The 27040-nt window shown below is 38.5% G+C and overlaps 1 protein-coding gene across 2 annotated transcripts in view; it reads left to right on the top strand.

Annotated features, from left to right (window-relative positions):
* The window catches only part of STUM (stum, mechanosensory transduction mediator homolog), a 43812-nt gene extending 17354 nt beyond the window's left edge, over positions 1-26458 (top strand). The window contains exons 2-4 of one of the 2 annotated variants that reach the window (XM_087717863.1): positions 19968-20151; positions 21754-21758; positions 25180-26458. In XM_087717863.1, coding sequence (XP_087573989.1) covers positions 19968-20151; positions 21754-21758; positions 25180-25220 — 230 coding nt within the window. In that variant the 3' untranslated portion in view covers positions 25221-26458. Of the gene's footprint in view, positions 1-19967; positions 20152-21753; positions 21759-23900; positions 24011-25179 lie in introns of those variants that run through there. The other variant, XM_014069727.2, reaches the window with a different exon arrangement.
* Positions 26459-27040: the final 582 nt, after the last annotated feature.

A 27040-nucleotide genomic window follows, 5' to 3' on the forward strand; every position in this document is an offset into this window, starting at 1 on the left:
CAGAGTTAATGCGGTGTTTTTGGTCGCCAAATGTAACTGTAATACCAGCTGGGACTTCCCATCTATATGAAATCTGAGAGTCTCTGAGCTCCTCGGTCAAGAAAGCACACTGTCTCCTTGTTCCCAACACCTGAAATGGTATCTCCTCAAAAACAATCAAGTCGTCCCCGTCAACTCTCAACCTCCTTCCGTAGAGCCTCTGCGTTATCCCATTTCTAGATTCCCTTGCAGTAAAGCACATTATTATGTCCCTCGGAAGCTGTCGCTGTTTTGCTACCCAGGAATTCTGGCGGTAAATTCTTTGAATCTGCCAATCAAAGTCAAGTCCCGGACTTCCCACCAAGCGGCTGAAAGCCTCAAAGAATGTCTGTTTCAAATTCTCCTGTTGGTCTTCACGCAGCCCTCTAACACGTATAGCAAAGGCAGACTTGTTATAATTTAATTTGACAAGTTCTTTTTGTGCAGATTCAACTCCCTGTTCTAACGTTTGAATTTTTGATATCAGATTAAGGTTACTTTCTTCCAAAAGTTCCAATTTGTCCTCCGTTTCAGCAATACAATCTGTCATGACTGTCACCACTCCGATCATATCCTGCTTTGCCTGAGCAACTTTAGCATCAAATTCATCAGATAAATCCGAAATCAGTTGATTAATCTCCTGTCTGAAATCATTAAGCGTTTTAAGAAGGAATTCTTGTGTTAGCAAATCTCCCGTGGAGGGTGTAGGAGACAAGGGTAGCGGCTTCATGGCATTTTTTGGAGATATATTATTAAGGAGGCGCTTCTGTTTAAGTTTGGGAGCCATTCCAGAATAAAAATAAGAGACAAGCAATCCAGCGAGCCAAAAATCAAAGTCTGTGCTCCCCTCAGATAATCTTTTAGCAATTAGTACGGAGAAGCCTTCAGGAGGGTAGGGTCAGCTAGCTGCGTCAGATCAAACACAAAAGCTACGAGATCGCCATCTTGTGACGCAGTTAAAAAAAGAAGAAAGGGAGCCTTTTGCGAGATTGAAGCTGGTATTTTAAATAGTAATAGAGAAAGTTCCTCGGGAATGTTCCCCGCCCGAATTGGCTTTTAAATAGCTTAGTTTTGTCCTGGGGGGGAGGCAATCTGCCTAGGCTGCAAAAAAAAGCAGCGCGGAAAACTGGCCGGAGTAAAGGCTCAGCTAATGTTGAACCTCTTCTCCATTCACAGCAAAAAAAAGCTATGAATTACAAAGAGATCCTAACGACTGACCTTCTCCCTGCCCCTTTCTGCCAGAAAGAGGAGATATCTATAGATCTTATAAGATATACGAACCAGAGTCCTGGCAGGAGCTTTACTTAGCTCCCGACGGCGGCAGCCCCTCCCCTCGAAGCCCCCATGTTAGGGTTTTTTAAAATCACTAATATTTCAATAATGATTGTAAATAATACATTACCAAATCCATACCTCACCCTCAGATCCATATCTCACCCTGGTATGCAATTGGTTCTTACCAGTTCAGGCGAACCGGTAGTGGTCGCTGCTGGAGGTTCCGCCCCCCCTGCCTCAATGTAATACGCAACCTTTTGCGCAATCGAGCACAGTCACATTTGCAAACCAGTAGCGAAGGTAAGTGAATCCCACCACTGTTCACTGTACCCCACCCCATCTCAATATAAGCCAAAATAAAGACTAAAAGGTGGAAGTAAACAACATTCTTTTGTGTTTTCTTTGCATGACTGTTTTTTTATTAGGAAGTAAAGTGCAGGAGGCTCACCAGTCTGAGCTCCCACCCTGGATCTTAGTAAGCCTGTTTTATTATCTTGGGGCTTTGGAGACGCAGACTCCACATCACTCAGCCTTTTTAAAAGGAAAAAAATAGTATTCTGAATAATACAATTATTATTTAATAACAATAGCTCTGTTATAAGGATCCCTAATCTTGAATCCATGGACACATTTCAGTTGTTAAGAACTAGAATAGTTCTTACAAAATAGTTACTTTGACACATCCAGGTTCTCATCTATTGATTTGTTTAATAAAATGTGAAATGAAAGGGCCAGATGGACCAAGAAACATTTCAGTCATCGTAGAGGAATAGTAATTCCATGTCTACAACTTTCGAACTGTTCAATAATTTAGATATAATCTTCCAAGGGAAGCATACACTAAACTGGTTTTGCCCTGAACTCAGTCCAACTGAGATACAGTTTATTATTTCTTAGTTCTTATCTTCTTTTGAGAATCTAATTTGGATCATTTAAATCTGTTTTAGTCTCATGATAACAGGAGATGTTTTTTATTTTAAGAATAATGTCAGCATTAAAAGTCAGTTACCTTTTTCATGATTGAATTCACTTGTCTTTTTTTTCTTGACTACCGGTACATACTTCGACTATCAAATTATCTTGTATGGCAGAGATTCTTACAAATTTTAATATTGTTAAAATTATATTTATAATTTTATAGTTATAAGAATTGGAAACTGCATATAATGTAGCCAATAGAACTACACTTGAATTATTCTGTGGTTCACATACAAAAATGTCCTTTTCTAATCAAGGAGTGAGAAAAAAACATACTACTGCATCTGTTGAAAAGTTAAAAATATTCAGTACTTAAATGCACTTTCACTGCTGGCCTATACTGGTTCTCTTGTAATTCTTCCAAATTATCGTTTCTATAGTTCATATAAGCTGTTTCCTTTATATTTCCGATTGTTAACTGAGTTACTTCTACTATTCTACTATTGTTCCTTACCTTCCATTTTCACAATTTTTCTGAATCAATTTCAGTTCTGCATTCCTAAATATTTTAGTTCTGGTAATTAATCCCTTTTGATCTGCTAATTGTTATTCAATGATATTTGAATCAGGATAATTTTTTTCAATGTTCAAATATTTGCTTTAGGTATCCCTGCTTTGTTGTTTCTGATTTATAATAGCAGGCCATCTTGGCATGATTTTTATACCCAGTATGTTTTTGCCTTTTCTGTGGTTTTTGTTTTTCCAGTAATCCTACAGCTGCAGCTATAAAAAAAGCCTCACCAGACAAGCTTGAAAACTTTGGAGGTTACTTCTTGAGGGGGAAGTCGGGCAGCATCCCCCCCCCCCCCTGGAGCTTCCCCGGGCACCTGCAGCCTCGGAGCCTCAGAGCCTGCAGCCTTGGAACAACTCCTGGCCCTCGCACAGTAAAGAAAAACTTTTCGTGAGTGTGAGTTGTTGTTAATTGCCTTGCACTCACTAGAAATTTTTATTTACTGTACTGGGAGATGCTGCAGACTCAAAGGCTGCAGGAACTCAGGGAGGGTGGAGAAATGCTGCCCAACTTCCCCCTCCAGAAGCAATCTTGGAAGTTGCTTCTGGAGAGGGCAATCTCGCTCCACCACCTGCCACCCCCAAATTGCGCCCCATTGCAAGTGTCTCTCAGCCATTGTGTGCTGAGAAAAACCTTGCACAGTAAAGAAAAACTTCCCAAGAGAAGTTGTTAATTCCCTTGCACTCACAAGAAGTTTTTACTGTGCAAGGTTTTTCCCTGCACACAACGGCTGAGAGACGCGACAAAACTGGCAGACTCTGCCAGAAGGAGAAATGGGGGCAGGGGTAGGTAGGTAGAAATTTAATTTTTTCCCCTACCTTTTCCTCTGGGCATGGCTTGTTGGGGGGTGTCATGTGACTGAGTGCACATGACTGACATCATGCTGGCCACACCCACTCAGTCACATCCCCCACCACGTAGCCAGCTTACCAAACCAATAGTGAACATTTTTGAAACCCACCATTGGCCTGTTTGGGTGTGTGTTAACTTTGTGTATATAAATTTAGCTTATCTTTCTGTGTATATGTGTGTAACAAGACATACCTCCATGAAGAAAGCAGTTGAGAATTGTTTTCCCAGAACATAAAGCTGTATGGCCAAGCAATGGGTGAATAATTCAGTTGGAGGACAAGGTAATTATTGCCTAGATTGAATATGTCACAAGCTCTGCCAAATTATCTCAATCCCAACATAATTTTCTTAAGCATACATGGACAAATTATCCTGAATGTAATACACGAGCAGCTTAAGAATTCCATTCCTATAGGCGCTATAGCATTTTAGTATATAAAATAATATATTCTGGAACATTTATAATTAATTTTCTTACTAATCAAATTGTTTTGTTTATGCAGACGCTGAACAGTTTCCAGAAAGTTGAGCCAGCTATGTTTATAAATATGTACAGTACTCCAGGTGCTGCGTATAAAAAACCCCAAAGTGCTGACAACAATAATGATTTGTGCCTTTTATTTATGTTGAATTTTCTTAATCTTGTTAGAATGTTAGTGCAATGCTTTTAATACCGTTCCTGTTTTAGTATCAATAGATGGATTACTATAATTGAGCTGCATAATAAGTATATGTCTCTATCCCTCTATCTACCTACCTAACCTATCTCTCTTCCTATCTATCTACTGTATTTCTCTCTCTCTCTTTCTCTCTCTCTCTCTCTCTCTCTATCTATCTATCTATTTCTCTCTCTATCCCTCTACCTACACACTCTCTCTCCCTACCTACCTACTGTATTTCTCTCTTTCTCTCTCTCTCTCTCTCCATTTACCTACTAACCTACCTACCTAGTACCTACCTACCTACCTACCTACTCTCTCTCTCTCTCTACCTACCTACCTACTGTATTTCTCTTTCTTTCTATCCCTCTACCTACCTACCTACTTTTTAAAAAAATTGCCTCTTCAAAACCTTGGTGCGTCTTATACCCCGGTGCATTTTATACTCCGAAAAATATGGTAGCTGTGCCTGATCTTGTAAGTGTATCATAAGCTTTCTAACAGATAGAAAGCAGCAAGTGAAGCTAGGCAAAATCACATAAGATATCTGTACAATTAGCACATCCCCGGGCTGTGTGCTTTCTCCACTTTTCGTCTCTATATATACCAACAACTGCATCTCAAAGGAATCCCTTTGTTAAAGTACTGAAGTTTGCAGATGATACAATAGTAATTAGTCTCATTTGAGACAATGACGAATCTGCATACAAATGGGATATTTAACTACTGGCCCTGTGGTGAGGCTGGAACAATCTTGAACTGAACATACTCAAAACTGTAGAAATGATAGTAGCTTTTAGGAGAATCCCTCCAAATTATTATCTCTTACAATGCTAGACTACATAGAATCCACAGTAGAGATCTTCAAGTTTCTAGATTCTATAATATCTCAAGACTTAAAATGGACACCTAACATCAAAAATGTCATCAAAAAAGCACAACAAAGAATGTTGTTCCTGTGCTGACTCAGAAAGCTCAGACTGCCCAAGGAGCTGCTGATACAGATCTACAGAGGAATTATTGAGTCTGTCATTTGCACCTCTATAACTGCCTGGTTTGGCACTGCAACCAAACAAGACAAATACAGATTTCAGTGGATAGTTAGAACTGCAGAAGAAACAATTGCTTCCAGCCTGCCTTCCATTGAGGACCTGTATAGTGCACAAACCAGAAAGAGGGCTGTGAAAGTATCTACAGACCCCACACATCATGAACATAAACTGCTTCAACTTCTTCCCTATAGGGCATTGCACACTAAAACAACTAGACACAAGGATAATTTTCTTCCCTCCATTCCATCACTCTGCTAAACAACTCATTTCCACAACACTGTCAAACTACCTAGTAGGGTTGTATTACTATTATCCTTTTCATCTTTCCTATTTCCTTCTCTTCTTATGACTAGAACTTCTTTGTTTGTATCGTATGATTTATATTGACTGATTATTTAGTATCCTAGTATGATTTATATTGATTGCTTAGTTAGTATCCTATGATTATCATTGAATGTTGTATTTTATGATTTATGATTATTGTATTTTGTGATTATGATCATGATTTATCATTTGTTGCTTAAAAGATTATGCACCAAAGACAAATTCCTTGTGTGTCCAATCACACTTGGCCAATAAAGATTTCTACTCTATTCTGTTCTGTTCTATGTTCTATGTTCTCTTCTCTTGTGGGTAATTGGTTAGTTCTCAGCTTACAACCATTTATTTAATGAGAGTTCGAAGTTACAATGCCACTAAAAAAGGTGACTGTCAGGTGTGCCTCCTTCAATAACCAAGAAAGAAAACTTCCAACTCCATTGTTTGTGGAATTAAAGATACTTTTACTGGTCATGAAAAGATAGCAGTGAAAGAAAAGCAAGATCTGAGCCAAAAAGGTGCAAACATGTACCGTACATATCAAGCGTTTACCCAGCACCCTCCCCCCAATCATCCCAAACCAATGGTCAATTTCCAACTCCCTAAAGAGTCATGTGGAGTGCATCTTCAAAATCCTCATTCAGTTGCTATGCAGAGACGGTTGACCTTGACCAAGTCCAAACACAGGCCATCAGCAGGTTGGTGAGAACCAACCTCCCCTCTGATAACTCCTCCAGCACCATAAGTTTCCCATCCCAAATACCTAAAGCCCCCTCCTTCCCTGTTTCCATGGCAGCTGATAGCAAGCAAGCGAAGTAGAGGCTGACATTCGGACCTCCTTCAGAACAGACATCACCCCTGGGATGGAAATAAAAAAACAAAAAACAACAACAATAATAACCAATAATATGCATCACAGTTAAGGTTTATTAGGATACTTAGAATAGAATTGTCGTAAATGTTTGGGAGCCCGTGACATTAGACTTGTTCACCCACTCAGCCTGGGAAGGGGAGAATCATCATTATGTAAAGCCACCATCCAGGCAGCCGCTTTGTTCTCCAATGCCATAGTAACAGCTCTCACTTTGGCATCCTCCAATGGGAAATCCTCTCCATATTGCTGCATGTAATTCCAAACCTGGACCAACACCCCCCCCCCAACTCTTTGGGATCTCCTCCATACTTCACTCCAAGGGGAGGGATTTTTGGAATTTGACACATGCGGAGCCCCACTCCCCCCTTGGAGGGGCTTGAATGGCTGCTGCTGCTGTGCTGGGACTCCTCTGTCCTGACCAGATCCGGTGTCTGCCCCCAGGGCTGTCTCAGGGTTAGACAGCTCATCTTCTCAGCTCTCTCCTCCCCCCGCTCAGCAAAGTCAATCTCCTTCTCAGTGCGGCTCTCACGGAAAAGCGCTTCTCTCACTCTTTTTGAAGAAGTTTCAAAGCATGGGTCATCATGAGGTCCTCTTGTTCAGCTTCCTGCCAGGCAGCCTCTGGTCACTGGCGTAGACTGGTAGTGACTCCGGCCAGTGTCTCCTCGGGATCACTCTTCTGCCCTACTCCCAATGACCATCTGGGCTGGACGGACCTTTCCTCCAAATCCAGTTCAGCCATCCATTCCATTTCCAAAGGAGGATCCAGTAGCCCTCTGTCTCTTCTTGGTCACTGCAGGGATTAGACATATTTTTTTTACTTTATATTCACTTCCCACGGACGTTTTGAGCTCCGGGATGAGTGCTTGGATCTTGCTTAATGTCAGGCATGCCTCCTTCAATAACAAAGAAAAAAAAGTTTGGAAATGTTTGGAAATGTTTATTCCATTTGTATGCCGCCCTATTCCCGAGGGACTCAGGGCGGCTAACAAACAAGGTGGGTGGGGGGGAATACAAACAACAGAACAAAAGACAAAACAAGTTAAAAACAAAGCAAGAGTCGCAACAATTCAAGTGGGGCTGGGAACTCATCAGTCCCAGGCCTGCCGGAACAGCCAGGTCTTAATGGCTTTGCGGAAAGCCTGAAGGGTGGTGAGGGTCCGGATCTCCATGGGGAGATCGTTCCAGAGGGCCGGAGCAGCCCTCTGAAGGCCCTCCCCCGACGGGTCGACAGTCAACATTGGCTAGCAGATGGTATTCAGAGGAGGCCTAATCTGTGGGATCTAATTGGTCGTAGGGAGGTAATTGGCAGAAGGCGGTCTCTCAAGTACCCAGGTCCAATACCATGTAGGGCTTTACTCCCAACTCCATTGTTTGTGGAATTGAAGATACTTTTACTGGTCATGAAAAGATAGTAGTGAAAGAAAAGCATGATCTGAGCCAAAAAGGTGCAAACATGTACATATCAAACATTTACCCAGCACCTTCCCCCCAATTACCCCAACCCATTGGCCAATCTGCAACTCTCTAAGGAGTCGTGTGGGTTGCATCTTCAAAATCCTCATTCAGTTGGTATGCAGAGACGGTTGACCTTGACCAAGTCCAAACACAGGCCATCAGCATGTGCAGAAGGTGGTGAGAACCAACCTCCCCTCTGATAACTCCTCCAGCACCATAAGTTTCCCACCCCAAATACCTAAAGTCCCTCCCTCCCTGTTTCTATGGCAGCCGATAGCAAGCAAGCGAAGTAGAGGCTGACGGTGACAATCGGTCCTCATCGATTTCAACTGTTGCATTCCCACAGTCAACATGATCAAAAGTTGGGTTTTGGCAACTGCATGCATTTACAATAGTTGCAGTACCCAGTCATGTGATCGCCATTTGTGACCTTCCCAGCTGGCTTCCGACAAGCAAATATGAGAAGTTGTATTCACTTAACAGCCACATGATTCATTTAATAACTTCATTTAATAACTGCTAAACAACCATGGCTAAAAAGGTCGTAAAATTGGCCACAACTGATTTAACAACCACTTTCCTTAGCAATGGAAATTGTGGGCTCAACTGTGGTTGTAAGTCAAGGACTATCTGCATAGGAAGAATATCTCCTTTTACATCACCACCACCCCACCACATTCCATTTCTAATATCTTAGTTAATAACTAAGGATATGTATTTGCAAAAATAAACATTTCTAATTTTATAACTTTCTATGCTTTGATATTAATCCTGAAAAAGTTTTTATTTCTTTTCCTATAACTTACCCTGTTTCTAAAATATTTGGGTAAAACGTAAAGCCTTTGTCTGACTAATACAACTAGTTGGATAATTAAAGGTCTGCAAGCAAACAATCAAGTTCAGAAAGCACTAAGAACTCCAAAATTCAACCCTGAGCTTCAAAATATTCTCTTCCACTAATAATGCAGCTGTATTGGAAGACTGGAGTATTAATAATGCTATGTTGTCAAGCATCCTTGCATATAAACGATGGGTTTAATGAGAAACCCTCTTTCAAGTCCTTCTCTTTTCTGCAGCATTCTCTGAGAGATATCAGGGGAGGGGAACTGAGATTGAGAGGTTTACCTAGCAATTCATTTGTACTTTATAATGTAAAATACTGCATTTTAATGCAACTAACAATTTATTATTTTTATCATTCGTATATTTTAAAATTTCTGACATTATTCACAAATGAGGTTTTCATTGTTTTACTGTTAACACTTTTGATGTGCTTTTACCATTTATCAGCTTTTAAGCTTTTATTTAGCTATGATTAGAAAGGAAGTACATTTGCTACAGTGCAGAATCGGTGTTGATATTCTCTGAGCTTGCTTCTTTTTTGTAGCACAATTTGAAACTCATGGTGAGCATGACATGTCCATTTTGGAGGAAGGTGTCCTGTGGGTGTCGGTGTATTTCATGGTGATGACTTTTGTTTTTCTTCACAACATTTCCCTTACTGTGCAGCTTTTCAGGAAGTTTTTTCCTGCAAAAAGTAAACAAAGTGGGCAAAGTATTGGCTACAGTAGCTATTAGTGCCAAAGGGAGTCATGTTTTAACTGTCCCATTAAGAAAATAAGCAGTTGCCTTTGCTAATTAAGTGGAAAATCTTTCGGGTCAGAGGAGAAGCAAATTGTACATTTCTACTATTTAACTCAATCCTATATTGAAATGGCCCTGGAATAATAATAATCTTGCAACTATTTGTTACACTGGCTTGAACCTCTGTGCAAGAGACAGAAAAATTATGTTTTAGACTTGTTAGGAAAGAGGAATGCTACTGGATGTGAAGGCTGGATTATTTTAAAACAACTTTCAATTGACATCTGTATGTTTATGATAAAAGCAAAGAGATTTGCATTGTTTTCACAAAATTTAAAGTATTTAAATAAATTAATCACAGAGCTGCAAGGACTTTTTAAAAAAAATACTGGGGCTATTCTGTGGTGTTCTTATATTAGGACATTTTAAGATTGTAGCAAAATCTATTGATGTTTCTGTGCCCTCAATAAATCAACCAGTCCAATCCCAACAGTGTGGCCAGATAGGTTAACAATTCATTTCTGTCCATCTATGTTTAATCTGGTCCAGAAATAGCAGATTCAAAGGGACTTTGGATAGACTGCGTTGCAAAGATATAGCTTGAAAGATAATGCCAGCATGAATGACAGCTGTTTGAATCTGAATGGAAATGCCATCACATTGTCATTAGAGAAAGCAGATGAAAAGCACATTGTCAGCTATGGCCTGATAATAATAATAATCTGATGCACTGAGTATCTCATGTTCTAATTAGGCCGAATTCCAATAGCTCACTGGGCACCACATATATTTTATTTTATCAGTAACCCTTTGATTCTAAGATAGCTGATATACCATGGTGAAAAGATGAAACCTTGGAGCCAGTATTGTGGAGTGAGCAGGTAAAAATTTTGGTTTATGCCTTTCCTTCCCTGCATATTTAATTATTACTTCTGATAAGCAGAGAAATCAGTAGGATTTTTTCTAAATCATAAATTTCTGAGTTGGGATGATACGGTGGCTTATTCTTTATAGGAAAGAAATAAAAAATGTATTAGCCAAGGAATATTGCCTTTGTCTTCCCATAATGTTTGGTGGAAATCACCCTAAACCGATCCTCTGGAATGAGAGAGAAAGTGAAAAGAATAAAAGAGAAGGGGATAAATTTATAAAATTATATTGCTGAAATGTTATGTGATAATTGAATCTCAGAAGATTTCAGGATATTTGAATGGGATTGCACACAGGATCCTTCTGATAAGATTTATTTATTATTTATTTATTTGTAAAATTTATTGGTCACCCATCTTTGTTGTTGTTAGTTGCAAAGTTGTGTCTGACCCATCACAACCCCATGGACAACATTCCTCCAGGCCTTCCTGTCCTCTACCATTCTCTGGAGTCCATTTAAGCTCACACCTACTGCTTCGGTGACTCGATCTGTCATCCCCTTCTTCTTTTGTTCTCAATCTTTCCCAGCATTAGGCTCTTCTCCAGTGAGTCACCCATCTTACCCCAGGGTAACTCTGGGTGGCTTACAATCATAAAAAGATAAAAACAATACAAAAGCTAGCAGACATAAATAAAATACTGTGAAGATCCAAATACTGTGGCCCAATTAAAAACGGGAAGGGCAGGAGCAGGATAGTCGGGGGAGGGGGGTGTCATGAGGTAGGATCTGTTCAGGGGTGGGTTGCTGCTGGCATTACTGCCGGTTAGGTGTGTATGCAATTTTGTGCATGCTTGCTTTGCTAGCGTGAGTGCGGATTTGACCATAAATGCAATAAAAATTACTCTGCACATGCTCAGAAGCAAAAACAAGATAGCGGCACCTACGCCGTCAGAAGATGACCAGTTTGGGACTTCCTGGGGGCGGATCCTGGCGCCGAAGGAGCTCAACGGAGCTCCTCTCAGAGTTCTGGTCTGTATATCTAATTAAGATCAATAGATATCACCCCTTTTTGGCAGAAAGGGGCAGGCAGAAGCTCAGGTGCTAGGATTTATTCGTAGTTCACAGCCCCTTTTCTTTTTTGGGCTGCGAACAGAGAAAAGATCCAGCGTAACTGAGCTCTTATCTCCAGCCAGTTCTTCTCAGCTGCTTTTTTTTTTTGCAGCCCTAGACAGGCGATCCCCCCCCCTCAGGACAATGATAAACTGCTTAAAGCAATTTAAGACTAACACAAGCGGGTTTTACTCCTGTGATGTTCCTTTTTTTATAACTATCTAAACACCAGCCTCGTTTTCCTTTGAAACTTCTTTGTTCAACCGTGCTACAAAATGGCGTTTTTACTGTGTTGGTGATTGATGACGTAATTAACCGGCTTTATCTCCCCGGAGACTGCTACTCATTAACAAGCAAAATCTACAAATAACTTATTGAGAACTGAGCAGGTGAAGACACTGTTTATCTGTTTATCAGTGACCCAGGCCGCCAAACTACTAGTTTCGAGTTTCGAGTTTAATAAAATTTGTATGCCGCCCACTCCCATTGGGACTCTGGGTGGCTCACAACAAGACAAAAGAAACATTTAAAATTTAAGAATAAAAAATACAATTAAAAGTCCACATCATCCATTCCACCTAAGCGGGGCTGGATATCAATCAACAGCCCCAGTCTTGACGGCTTTACGGAAGGCTGGGAGAGTGGTAAGGGTCTGGATCTCTACGGGTAGATCGTTCCACAGGGAACGATCTACCAGTTTGGCTGAATCGGTCTGAACAGGTAGGAACTCACCACTAGATCTGTTGTTAATTGATCATCTCCATTGTGATGCTCCTTCATTGGGGCACCAAGTTAACTGGCAAAGCCAGATCTTTGGGCTCTTAGAGAAGGTTGGAAGGGTTGCAAAATGCTCCAAAGGGCAGGTGCAACAGCAGAGAAGACTCTTCACCTGGACCCAGCCAGACAGAATACCTGGGCCAATGGGGTCTGCAGCATGCCTACTCTGCTGTCAGAGGTGGGGCAGGCCAATCCCACTGGGATGAGTTAGCAATAGCACTTAGCACTTAGACTGGCTTCACAGTGCTTTACAGCCTTCTCTAAGCGATTTATAGAATCAACATATTGCCCCCAACGATCTGGACCCTCATTTTACTGATCTTGGAAGGATGGAAAGCTGAGTCAACTGCCAAATTGCAGGCAGCCAGCAGGCAGCAGAAGTGGCCTGTAGTACTGCATTCTAATCATTGTGCCACCTTGGCCTTTCTACTTGATGGTCCCTCAAGTAGTCTGCCTCCAGGCCACTATGGGCTTTAAAGGTGATTACCAACACCTTGAATTGCACCAGGAAGCAGACCAGCAGCCAAAGCAATTCATGGAGCAGTGGTGTTCCATGGGTCACGTTTGGGGCCCCAGGAATTGCTTGCACTAGCATACTCTGCACCAGCTGTAGTTTCCAAATGCTCTTCAAGAATAGATTGCAGAAACTGTAGAAGTTGGAATCTCTCAAAATTTAACCTTTTAAAAATAAATGTTTGGAGGAAGGAACCCACACCATTTTATAAGATCACAGCTAACACCCACTTCCTGTAAAGGTTGCTGGTCTATGCCATCACAACAAGCACTGTGTTTAAATATCACCTGTCTACCACACTAAAACATACAGGGTTATTTCCTAATCCCTTGTACCATTATCTTCCACTTGCTCTTACTAGGATATTTTTGTTGTAAGAAAAATATTGTCAAGAGTTCAGTATTATGGGAAAGAGCGGTTTAATTAGGTAATATCAATATTCTGGATTTTGAGTTTTTGTACCTGAAGCCTTTTGTAATGTGAAGCACACTACAAAAGAAGATAATACGCAATTCTGAAAAGTATTTTAGAAAAAGTCCTTTGAGTCTAATATCCCCCAGGCAGTCTTTGTTATTCTCTCTGTTGTTTTATTCTATTCTCCAGTTTGATTCATGGTGTTTGAAATTTAAGTGGGATTGTGAGAAGACTGTTTGACATAAAGGGGAGCTCCAAAGAACTTGGTATTAATATCTGCTTTTTAAACAGGTATAATAATGATGTCAGAAGTACTGTGGATATGCTCTTGACTTGCTTTAATTTCCAAAATGTTTATTCCCCTAATCTGAAAAATAAAAGCCCAGGCAAGTTGTCTCTTAGTTTCCATTCAGAATTTCTTTATTAGTTTAATTTTGACTGATCCTATTTAGAAAAAAATTGCTATATTTATATCAAAACTGCAAATACAGGTAGTTCTAAAATTTGCAACCATTCAATTAGTGATTGTTTGAAGTTACCGTGGCCTGAAGAAATGAATTATGACTGTTTTTCACACCCATGACTATTGGAGTCACATTATCAAAATTTGGATGCCTGACAACTGGGTCATGTTAATGACAGTTGCAGTGTCCCAGGGTCATGTGATCATCTTTTGCAATTTTCTGACAAGCGAAGTCAATGGGGAAGCCAGATTCAATTAACAACCATGTTACTAACTTAACAATTGCAATGATTCACTTAACTGTGGCAAAAAACACCATAAAAATGGGACAAAATTCACTTAACAACTGCCTTGCTTAGCAACAGAAAGGTTGGGCTCAGCTGGGGTTATAAGTTAAGGACTACCTATACCTGTTTCAGTAACAACAATTGGAATCTATCATGTCTACTCCACATTTTTTCTTACTTTGTCTTTTTTTTCCTTGGTTGCCTGTATTTTGAGCTATTGTTAGATCTTGTATTTTAGCATAACTATTAGCAAATGAAAATACGTTATTGGTTTTTACTTTTAATTCCTTTGATGATGTTTTGATTGCCTTTGCCATGAAAATAGTTCATGTTGTTGATTTTTATTTATATATAGGATTAAGAGAAGTAAGTCACCTTAGATTTCACACAAATTGGTTAGTATTATTGACAGACCAGCATTAGAAATCCAGAGTGAAAGTGTTCTTTTCATCCATGACTGCATAAGCTGGCCTTCTACATTTAAATCGTGTGCTGTATCCTTATATTGAATAATCTTCAGTTAAATAAATGAAGCAAGATAGATGGATTCCAGTTAAAACAATGATGGAGGCACTGTTGAAAGCCCTGAAGGACTAGGTCCAAATTTTGTCCAATGGACAAAATCTATATACTGTATATGGTTAACTTGATAGCATATCATCAATTTTATTCAAGATAAGGCCATTGCTTTAATGTGGGAAATCCTTTACTAAGTAGTGTTTTTTTATTATTGTTAATTTAGCTTATATGGCTGTCCATCTTGCCATAGTAATTGTAGGTCACTAACAGCATATAAATACACAATACCAAAAGTGTTAAAACAGCAGCATATGAAGCCAAACTAAAAACCATTTTATAGTAAAATCATAACAACCACTACATAGACTCAGACTAACCACGTGACACCCATGCCCAGGAATACATTGGGGTCTTCAAAGTCTTCCAAAAAGCCAATAGGATCATGCCCAATCTAATCTCGGGGGTTGTAATGTTCCATTTCATTATAGAAAATATATGTCAAAAAATTAAGATATACCTTTGCCTATTTAGATGTAATGTCTGCAGCAGAAATGTGTTACTGAGTCTGGAATTGTAAGTATTCTTACATGTCAAAACTTATAGATGGGATAATGGTTCTACCACAAAACCCCGCACGACAAAATCGCGGTCGACGAAAGCGCGTATGTGACATCATCACAGCGCGACGAAAAAGATAGAAAAACATCGAAAAATGTAAAAATAAAGCTAAAACCTTCCCCTAACCCCCCCAAACCTAACCCTAAACCTAACCCTAACCCTAACCCTTAACCTAACCCTAACCCTAAGCCTAACCCTTAACGTACGAAAAACCTAACGCTAACCCTTAACCTAACGCTAAACGTAACGCTAACAGTCTAACCCTAACCCTTAACCTAACCCTAACCCTTAACCTAACCCTTACCTTTATGTGAATCGGCTTGCTGTAATTAAATTTTTATTTCAATTTTTCGATCTTTTTCGTCGCGTTGTGATGTCACATACGCGATTTCATCGACCGCGCTTTTGTGGAATGCGCTTTTGACGGGTCACGGGGATAATAGCCCTGCTATTTTTATTTCAAAGGATTTCTCAAAAGTTGTGACTTTCCAAGTAAACCAAGCTGTATTGTCAGCAATTTCGTATGTTGCTGGACTGTAATTCCATAGTCCATATTTTTTTGTATTCTGATTCATATTGTGCTGGACTGCATTATTTGAATTGCGGGTGAAGAATTGTTGCTGAAATAGTTTTGCATGTAAGATTTTTCTGCACAACTGCTTAATTATGGAGGTAGGGCAAGCCTTATTGAAACCATACTTTCTGACCCTCCAAGCTTTGTATGTATGTATATGCATTTTTTTTAAAAGTAACTAAGGCAACTTTTATGAAAGGTAAGGGGCTCTTTGTTTCTCTCACTCAGAAATCTAGCACATTTGAAGAATAGTTTAAATATTTTAATATTGATTTGCAGGTTTTCTCTGTGTACTTTGTTTCTGTTGTCCAGATACAAACCTCCTTGTAGAGCCAAGCCTATTCAGGTAGTCTTCAACTGATGACTACAATTGAGTCCAAAATTTATGTTGCTAAGCAAGAAATTTGTTAAGTGAGTTTTGCCACATTTTACAACTTTTCTTGCCACTTTTGTTAAGTGAATCATTACAGTTGTTAAATTAGTAACACAGTTAAGTTAGGTGAATCTGGTTTCCCCATTGACTTTGCTTGTCAGAAGGCTGCAAAAGGTAATCACGTGACCCTGGGACACTGCAACCGTCATAAATGTGAGTCAGTTGACAAGCATCTGAATATAAATCACATGACCATAGGAATGCTACAATAGTCATTAGTCTGAAAAATGATCATAAGTCACTTTTTTTCAGTGCTGTTGTAACTTTGAACAATCACTAAGTGAATTGCTGTAAGTCAAGGATTACCTGTATGCTTCTAGGTCCAAAGTGTCTCTTCTACTACAATATCCACTTAGGAAGGAGGATACCAGAGAACAACTCAGGGATTTCTATTTCATTATATAAAAGCAGAAATCTAAGTTTCTTTTTGCAACCCCACTTGCTTATTGATAAATTGTGCCTGAATAGAATCATGTATCATTAAAGGTCTTGTAGTGCTTGGATCTGCATTAAATCTAATGTAACTACAGGCAGAGCATACAGAAAAATCACTGTCGTTATTTTACACCTGCCAGCCTCAGAAGAATGCAGATCGAGACTAGTGGCATACAGTACTGTTTTTGTCTATGGTATATTTAGCGTCTCATCTGAAAGTAAGACTCCCTTTCAGCTCAGTTAGGAAAGAATGTATGTTTTCTTTGGCTTTCTTCCTTGCCTGTTTACAAGAGGAAAAAAAAACCAAACAAACTTGATTTCAATGCAAAATTAATCAGAAATGTTCATACAGTAATTTCTTAGAATTAGCAAGTAAAATAAAAACAGTAAGTTTTAACACAAAGTGTGAATTTTGGTTTTCTGTGAGACAGATTTCTTCCTGTTAAAAGTTGTCTAATTTTAAAAGTGTGTGTGTGTGTATGTATGTGTGTGTGTTTGGCATGGATAAATACATTCAGCTACTGTCTGTATAAGGTCTTAGTCATCCTAATTTGTATCTCTGTTGGAGAAGTGTGGGAATGAACATTTGGAACAGTAAAATAACCCAGCATAGTATCAAGCAAATGCAGAGATACTGAGCCAAAATGCACAGATCAGGCTTACTGCCAACGCTTGAATCATCCAGCCACAATACCACTATATTAGTAATTAGGTACTTTGTTTTGTGTTTCATTGACCTCTTTATTCTTTTAAAGGTATAATTTCTTTATTTGCAAAGCAATGCACTGGCTAATTAGAAGTCTGAGACAATAGTGAGATTTTAATCTGTTTTTATTTTTCAATCCCTTTTATTACTACTTTTTTGCTCATGGAATAAATAGCTATTTCCTTATAAGGTTAGGAATGATGTGGTTTACTTTAGAAGTTAATTTCTTGTCCTTTTAACAAAGCCTCCCCATGACTTGTTACATTATCCTCAGCAGTTTGTGGGCTGAGATCCATGTAACTTGGAGGGAGGAGAACATTAAGAACAATGACACTTAGTGGGTAGACAAGTTTAGGAGCTTTTTTAAAGGCTTTTAATTGTATCAAGACTTTTTAAAGGATTTTTCCTCCTTCAAAAGGGTGGAAAAGCAAACTGTCAATGTTTGACATTCTCTGGTTCTAGGGTTCCTTAGAAATTAGGGGTAGAATAAATCTATTCATTTTCTAGTTTTTGAAATTTTGATTTTGATTTTCATGTTTTGGTGTACTCATCCCATTATAGAGGCAGATTAATCTGTACCTGTTTTGGATTTCTTTTGCCATTTTTATTCAATTATGGAACATGGAGAAGTTGTCAAACCAGAGGTTTCCCTGGTAACTCTAGTTTTACATATTGAATTTCAAAATAGTGTATTTATATATAGTTTTATTAAGAATATTGATTATAATAGTAAAATCTAATAATTTTCTCTCTATAGCTTTTTACTATTTCTTTCAGTTTCTTTAAGCTTATAAATAGTTTTTCTTTTGTCCAAAGTTTAAAATAAACTCATCAATGAAGATATTTGAACCTTTTTTATTCTGAGGGTCCCTAACAGCTTTAAAGTTAATAGGAAACTTCCCAAAGTGATTAAAAAGTAAGGTTTGCAATCTTAGTGTCCTTGAAAAGGCTCCTCTGCAGTTGTGAGCAATCCTTTGTCTCCCAGTGCTCCAATTCATAGAAAATCTCTGTCCTGTGATTGGCTTGTGAGGAGCTATCATTCAGAGTTTGTGTGATTGATCTCCCATCCTGTCCTTATATGGAGAGGTTCCAAGGAACTCACAGTTGTCTTCTCTTTGCCATTTGTCCCCCATGAGTAAAAATCGTATCTGAATGGTCAAGTAAATTTTGAGTTAAATTCTAAATCAAAAGTTCAAAAAGTTTAATTCTCAACTGCCACATTTTACCCATATTTAATTAGTGCTTCAGTAGAAAATTATTTTGCAAAATAATACTACAAACTCGCCTACAGTTTTTTTAAAAAAAATAATGCTGGTTCATAAGCATTTTTAGCACAAATAAGGGAATGACATCCATTCTTTCCACATTATGGAATTGTAAACTGGCCCACCAATGGCAAGATGTTTTAATTCACTAGTCACCACAGTAGTAACACTAAGTAATATGGGTATACAATACAGCAAATTACTCTATGAAATGCCATAACCTGCTACCTGTGGAATCGCCTAGACTTCCTTTTTACAATGTGATTTTGTCTTATTTTCTGCATTGACGTTGCCTATTATAATCATTGTTGTTTATTTTATGTTAACCTTCTATGTTAACCTTCAGAATTTGCTACATCTAAATAAGAGACAATTCTGGTGTGGTTAAAAAAATGAGACTTGTATAATATTTGGTTGACCACATGCTCTATTTTAATTGTTTTACTTGCTTCAGAAGAATTCATTGTACAAAGCAAACAGGACTTCTCTTTTAGAGTTGTGTATTTCCTTCTTTGGCTTCAGTAGCTACTGATTCAATACAATAATACAATAATACAATAATGGCAGTGCAGAAAATAAGACAAATTGATTCAATAGGAAAATAAGGACCCAGAAAAGTCTTGCATTGCAGGACTCTCCTATCTTCTTCTGTATCCCCCCCCCCCCTTTTCAACATTAAGTTCCTTTTCTGAGTCTTAGCAGCTCTATCCCATTCCTGCTGCTCCCTGCTTTGCTTCTGAACTGATTCTGGACATCCATGGTCTTTGGGAGATATGTAATGCAAAGGTAGAAAGGTGGTTTTTACACACTTGGGTGATAAACAAGATAATACTTAAATAGTAATGCCTAAACTCTTGCCTACTCTCCACATTAGTATCCACAAAACCTACTTGTCTTAGGAAATGGACTCTGAATTTTCAGAAATGAATCAAAAGAAAATAAAACTGAAATCTGGTGTGCTCTATTAAATAAGCAAACAAATCTATAGCTCAACTTATAGCCTAACAGCACGTATATTCCAGGACTGTTATTGAATTTAATTAGCACCTCTATAACAATATTAATGATTATGTGGGCTGATCTGTGGAAATGGTGATTGTGATTTGCTATGTAGGAGGAGTAGGCTAAAATTTAGTGGATTTATTCCTTTCCTATTCTGGGATCTTATAATAAGCTTTTTCTAAGCAGTAAATAATATGCTTTTTAATATATTAAAATGCTGCAAAATGTTTTCAAATGTAGTAGATATTTTTATTTATTTATGTATGTCTCTTGAAACAAATGCAGATCATTTCTGAAGCTGTGCCTGCCAGTTATTCTATTGCTCTTATATGATGGTGTTTCATGTGATATGTGTGACCTTTGTTTTCTTCTGAGTTTTTAATGCTGATCTTCCTTCCTACAGGGACATTTGTATCAGCTTTCACAGTCTTGTGTGGAGCCCGGACAGATCTCCCTGACAGACACATTTGTTGTGTGTTCTGGTTGAATATTGCAGCAGCTCTGATTCAGATTCTCACAGCAATTGTGATGGTTGGCTGGATTATGAGTATATTTTGGGGGATGGACATGGTCATTCTTGCCAGTAAGTTTTTGTTCATTTTTGTTTGTTACTCTAATTATTAAGAATTAAAGTGAGCTTGTGGGAAGGGGGGTAGAAGTGGGTCCTAGTTAAATCAAATAATTCTCTAGCAGCTGAAAACTCTTTTTTGTGTGAGTTGATGACTTGATGGAATCTGTTTGCAGAAACAAGCTGAAGAAAAAAAATGCTTCCTTCTCTTTTTCCCTAATATTTCTTTGAACAAAAACAAAATTAGGATTTAGAGAACAGCTTTTGTCATGGAGTGACCTCTAAAACACTGTCCTTCATATTCTACTAGTTTTATATTTGTCCTCTATACTAGTCAAGCAGTTGGCTCCCGGTAACCATAAATGGTGCAAAAGGCAATCACAATTTATCGATTTTTTTTTTAAATAATCAGTTTGGCCATCTCAGTTACCAAAGGAATTCTAGGTAGTATGCAGCAATATAATAAAAACAGATTAAAACAAACATAGCAAACCTAACAAAAAACAACGTACCAGTAGAGCTTCTCATTAGGGAAATGTTAATATAATTATATGGCTAAGAAATATCATAAACTGGGTCACAAAGGAGCCTATCCTTCAAAAGGCAAGGTCTTCAAGGCTTTCCTAAAGGCAACTGAGTCCCATGTAATGCTCTTTCAGAGGGCAGTGGGTCTCTGGGATCCCATAACATAACACTCCCTTCATCTATGGGATATGGAGCATGCTTACTCTACAATATTTACTAAACAAGCAAACCATAGAGAGAAAAAGATACTCATGTAGGTAACTAGACCTCAATTCATGAAGGTGCCAACTAGCATATTGAATTGCAACTGGAAGCCAACTGGTAAGCAGTGCAGCTTGTGAAGTAGAGGTGTCACGTGGGTGAAATGGTATGCATCTGCAGCTACTCATACTGCTTCATTCCAACTGCAGCTTCCAGGAGTAACCCCAGCTAGAGCACGTTGTAGTAATACAAACAAATAAAAATATCTAAAACTTGAAAGACTATGAGAAAGGCCTCCCAAATCAGAAAAGAGTATAATTGGCTAATCACATGTATTTCTGCAGAGAGCTCTCTTGGCCATAGCTGCCACTAAACCCCCCCCCCCCCCAAATTCTGCCTGGGTTACTGCAGTGCAATTGAGAACTAATATTGGAAAATCTCTAAAACAGAAGGTCCTTGCATCTTCAACCATTCAGTGTTGCTAGGCTTGTGAAGAAAACTCATCAATGCTGAGAATGAAAACAAGGTATTTCAAAACATAACTAATGAAGAGCAGATGGTTGTTTCGGTGTCAGGCTTATCTGGGGGAAAACGGTGGTCAGTGCTTCAGTTTCACAATCTGGGGAAAAAGATTCAATAATTCAGTGATTCCACCTTAATGAATTCATTCCTAAATGTAGGTAGGAATTTTGCTTATTTGGTTTTCAAGGTTCTATATCCTAGTTCCTTATTTCCTGACAATAATTAAAGACATTTCATGTGACTCTTGCTTCCCTGTCTCCTAAGGACTGGACAGATGGACCCTGATCCTGTTCCTCTGTATCCAGATCCAAAATCCTTGAAGCACTAAGAGAAAATATTGGCAATGTTGCCCAATGAGCCTGGATTGAAATAGACTATGTCACTAACATATTGACACTCCCTTACAATATTTCCAGGTTATTCCACATAATACCCTCATATAGATGTTAAATAAGAATGGGGAATGTGTTGAATCCTAAGAGATCTTAGGGTTTCAGGTTTCAGGATGTTTTCCTTCCCAACACAACTGGACCCAATCCCAGAGAAACTTGGAAACTACAGTATGATAGTTGTCAGCACATTCAACAACTACTGTGTGTTGACACTGAAATATGAACTTAAAACTGGTCCTTAAAATTCTAGCCATCTCCACAATCACACGATTGCAATCCAGGCACTTGAGAGCCTGGCTCATGATTAGCCTGTTGCAGGGAGCTGTGTCATGTGATCACCACTTGTGAACTTTTCTGTCAGAGTCCCTCAAACAGAGTCCAGTAAGTTGCCCCCATCTCATTTTCTTCAGGGAGCCCATTGCTGAGATATTATATTCCTTAGTGCCCCCTCCTGCCCACACCTGCTCACAGCACCCTGCTCACACCTTCTGCCAGCCTGCCTATGTTCCCCATCACCCACTGGAATCCCTTGCTAGCTTGCCCACACTCCCTGGCATCCACCTGCAGCCCTGAACACTAGCTCACTCATGTTCTCCAGAATCCACTTTTCAGTCTTACTAAGTAAACCAGACAAGAAACACAACCAAATGAACTAATTCTACTTTATTATGAAGCTACAGCAATAGAATCTTGCAAATCTGAAAAAACAGTTTTCCTGTCATTACCTTTTACAGCTAAAGAACACGGGGAAGATTCTTTCTGAGCTTCTTGCTTCACCTTGCTATACAGCTGCAGCCTATGCGCTTTCTTATCTGGTCATTCCTTGCATTGTATTTCTTTGCCCTGCATCCCAAGTTCATTTCAACATACCATTTCATTACCTGCAACTTCTGGTAACCCACCTGAGCCCTCTGCCAGCTCTCCTGCAGCCCTGCTATCCTGCCCACATAACATAGTGTCTGCCTGTGGCACCTGCACAACATCCTCTCACCAGCAACCCCCTCCTCTGCTACTTGCCTGGGACTCTATTGTTTCCATTTAATGACCTTCTGGGTTTGGTGTTGCTAAGTGATCTGTTCACATGTTATTGTACTTTAAAACCATATCATTTAACAATGGCAGTCCCAGTCCCAATTGCTGTTGTAATTTGAGGATTATTTGTAGGACAGTCCCTTCCATTCCCAACTCTCAGATCCACTCCGGAAGAATACCATGACTAATAGTATCAAAAGTTGTTGAGGGGCCAAGGAGGGCATGCAGAATTACATGCCCTATATCCCGCTATTGTCAGAGTTGGTCCATAAGTATAATTGGTGCCATCTCAGACATATATAAAGCCTGAATTTGAACTGAAAGGGGTCTTGTCATTACTTCCCACAGGCAAACTTCCTCTGATCATGGACACATTTTATTAATATCCTAAGAAGTTGCCTTTTTATAATAATCTTAGTTGGGGACTGTTATCGTGTGATTCTAAGTTTGATGTTTTAACTACTCTATGAGAAACAAATGTGCCTTTAATAACTTTCTACCAGGTTAATGCTAACTGCTTATATATAGGAGAATTCCCCCCCCTCTATACTATACATGACGTTTTATCACTCTTTAATGTTCTCTGTTAAGTTTTTTCCCTCTATGCTAACTAATACAATATATTTTGATAGCACATTTAATCCATTAATTCCTCATTTTAATACATTTTTAGCACTATAATATTCCTTTGAAAAGATAGCAATAGGAATTGCACTTAGGGTCAGAAGTATGGTCATATTGTATTAACTGAAAACATTGTGATGTTGACAGTTTTATTCATGATATTATCATTTTTGCTTTTGTGTTGAGTCAAGTTTTTAATTGATCTGATCCTTTCACCTGCAGGATTATTTCCCTTCTCAGATTCCCTCAATGCATACCCAATGCATATTCTAGAAGCAAATTTAAATTCTTGTTAGTTAGGGATTTGCAAAATAAAAAAGCTTCAATTCTAAAATACCATTCTTTAATAAACAAAGAGTAGCTAATCACCGTACTTATGTTTTTCCGTTTTGCTCTTTTTTGAATGTCTTATAATTATGGCTTTGTTTTTCTCTTTTATGTTCCTTTCACTTCTTCTGAATAATCAACCAAGTTTCACAAGGTATGTTTTTTCCTGATATTACTCCCCACAATTTAATCAATTTAAAGATAAACACTTTTCCTCAGGGGACATGTTTTAAACATTAAACTAAGCCTGCATTCGGTTCCACCACAAAAGCGCGTAGGACAAAATCGCGCTCGACAAAAGCGCGCTATGACGTCATCACAGCGCGACGAAAAAGATCGAAAAAATGTAAAAATAAAGCTAAAACCTTCCCCTAACCCCCCCAAACCTAACCCTAAACCTAACCCTAACCCTAACTCTTAACCTAAACCTAAACCTAACCCTAAACCTAACCGTTAAAGTAACGAAAAACGTAACGCTAACCCTTATCCTAACCCTAACGCTAACGCTAACGCTCTAAAGCTAACCCTAACCCTTAACCTAACCCTAACCCTAACCCTAACCCTAACCCTTACCTTTATGTGAATCGGCTTGCTTTAATTTAATTTTTATTAATTTTTATTTGAATTTTTCGATCTTTTTCGGCGCGCTGTGATGACGTCAAAGGCGCGATTTTGTCGATCGCGCTTTTGCCGTCCGCGCTTTTGACGGGTCACGGTCCCTTTGAGCTTCTGTCCCAATTTATCAGCATGCAAACTAGAATGCAAAATATGTGTCAGCTGTTATTTACATGATGTTCCTTGTATCACAGAAAAAATATATATCCTTAAGCTGTCCTTAAGTTTAATCATGGATGTTTTAAACCTAATTTACATGTAAGGAACTTTGGAGAAATAATGTTTGCAACTTCTTGAGATTCAACTATTTCAGACTAGTAATTATGTCCCAGGATGTAGTGAGCAACATATGAAAACACCTTTAGAAAATAAATGGAAACACTGTTGGCAGTGTAAATGAAGTTTTAATTTAATATATTATGCCATGGATGCAGAATAGGGGTACTTTTTGAGTGCCCATCTCTGAAAATTCTGATATGTATCATGAATAAAATCAAGGAAATCTGTACACAATTATTTTCTTAGTCTTTCACTTTGGCCAGAAAAGCAATGACTATTGTGTAAAGTTGTTGGAAATCCTTACCTTCTCCCGTAGAAGTTTAATATCTATCAGCACACCTGCTTGTTTTTAATCAAATATTGTTTTTATGTTTGAATTTATACTTTGCAAATCTAAGACTTAAAGAAATAATTTTCAATAAAATAAAATTAAAGATAGGATTCCCCAGAGACTGAGATTCCAATGGAACCCAGCAATAACTTCCTTCCCATCTTCTTTCTTTCTTTTGTGTGTGTGCTTGAGTATCCAGCAGAGCGGAGGTGCAGATCAGCAGAGAGTGACCTTCACTGATCACTTGGACAGCTAACACTGCTTATGGAGACTCTGACATGTGGATTTTTGAACTGGCACAGTCAACATGCCAGGATGCCAGGCAAGCCATTCCAAATGTGGGAGAAAGCCACTGGTTAGGTAGGGATATGGCTGAGAAGGAAGATAACATTTGAGAAAACATCACTGAAGAAGTTGCAATTTTTTCCATCTTATGGGATAAACGACATGGAAATATTTCACCTCCTTTGTGACTTCTTGAGGAAATGTCCTGATGTGAATATTGGGAAGCAGAGGAAATATTGATAGATAATGTGCAATATATCAAAGCAAACATTTGAAGGGAGTTTCCCCCCACCCCACACAAAGACATTCTTTGGTGCAGGAAAGTTCAAGTTGTAACTTTCCTGCTTGTGTACGTACTTGTGGGATTTTTTTGGTGCTTGTTGAATAACTGTTTTCTGCAACCAATTTAAGATTCTGCTTGCTGCTTTTGTAAATCCTGTCACTATTGCTTATCTGTTCATGCATTTTGCCACTTTTTACCTTCTGAATGTTGGAAAGGAGCTGTGAACTCTTTGTCTAACCAGAAGCAAGAATTTGGCTTTGCTAAATTTTATTATCCACCATTACTTTTTACAGATGTTTTATTCTTAACGGTGAGGACTGGGTTTTAAGAGATTATAATATGGAGAACATTTTATTATATACTATGGAAAATGAAAGAAGAAAGACGTAATCTTTTCTGCTCCCTCAAAGAAACTGTGCCAGTAAATGTTAATGTATTTTGGAAATGTGCATATAAATGATGGCTAGTATTTGTAGCTGAGCTGCAGTAAAGGTGTGATATCTCTTTCCTAGTATATGTGCTCATAGGGTTAATTACAGGTAAAACAAGTTAGTATTTTTAAGATACATACAAAAATAAGGCTGATAATTTACTGACATTAACAGAAGCAAAGCCCTGTTGTGTTGTTACTTATACATTCCAAGACCTCATAAGAACTTAACTATTTTTGACCAGCATCCATTCAGATTCTTGTTTATGACTATTGGTGTCTTTATAAATCATGATGAGAAGAGTTTAATAGAGTTTAATAATAGAGTCCAGTCCTTGTTCAACCATGATGACTTTGGACCACTTGCTTTTTCAGCCATAATGTCATTAGATTGTTTTGAAAGAAAAAATAGGTATCTCTGTGTGAAAATCATTAATGCTGCCAGAATGGTAAAATAAACTTACAATATTGTGTGTGCAACATGATGCTTTTTTCTGTTCAGGAAAAATGTTTTCAGGAACTGGAAGTCAACTACCATAAAGGAGGTTCAAGAATTCTGTCAAGTACATGACTGCTAAACGGTGGCTTTTTTTAAATCACATCTTAACCAGCTAACAACATTCTACAGTTAGTCATGATTTTTTAAATGCTAGATTTGAATTACTGCCACTGTATTCAAAATATTCATTGCCTATCATTTTAGATGTATTATTGGTTTGCTACCCAACTCTGAGTTAGTTAAAAGGCTTAATGGAAGTATCTTGTCATAAATGAGAGAGCTAACATATGCAGAAAATTAAATTAAAAACCTAGGAATTTGTAATTTTATCATGTAAAACACTGTAGGACCAATTCTGATACTGCAGCCCACCTTCCACCAGGTTTGTGAAAACTCTAATTATAATTCAGGTAGACCTCAAAAGCTGTGCAATCTCTGTGCCTGTGACAAGAAAACCAGGTACTGTGGAGGCAAGCTGTTCCACTGATTAATTGTTCTAACAACTGTCAGGAAATTTCTCCTTAGTTCTAAGTTGCTTCTCTCCTTGATTAGTTTCCACGCAT

Source organism: Thamnophis sirtalis, unplaced genomic scaffold (assembly GCF_051295495.1).
Source record: "Thamnophis sirtalis isolate CommonGarterSnake01/CBP01778 unplaced genomic scaffold, rThaSir2_p1.2 scaffold_6, whole genome shotgun sequence".
Classification (NCBI taxonomy): Eukaryota; Metazoa; Chordata; class Lepidosauria; order Squamata; family Natricidae; genus Thamnophis; species Thamnophis sirtalis.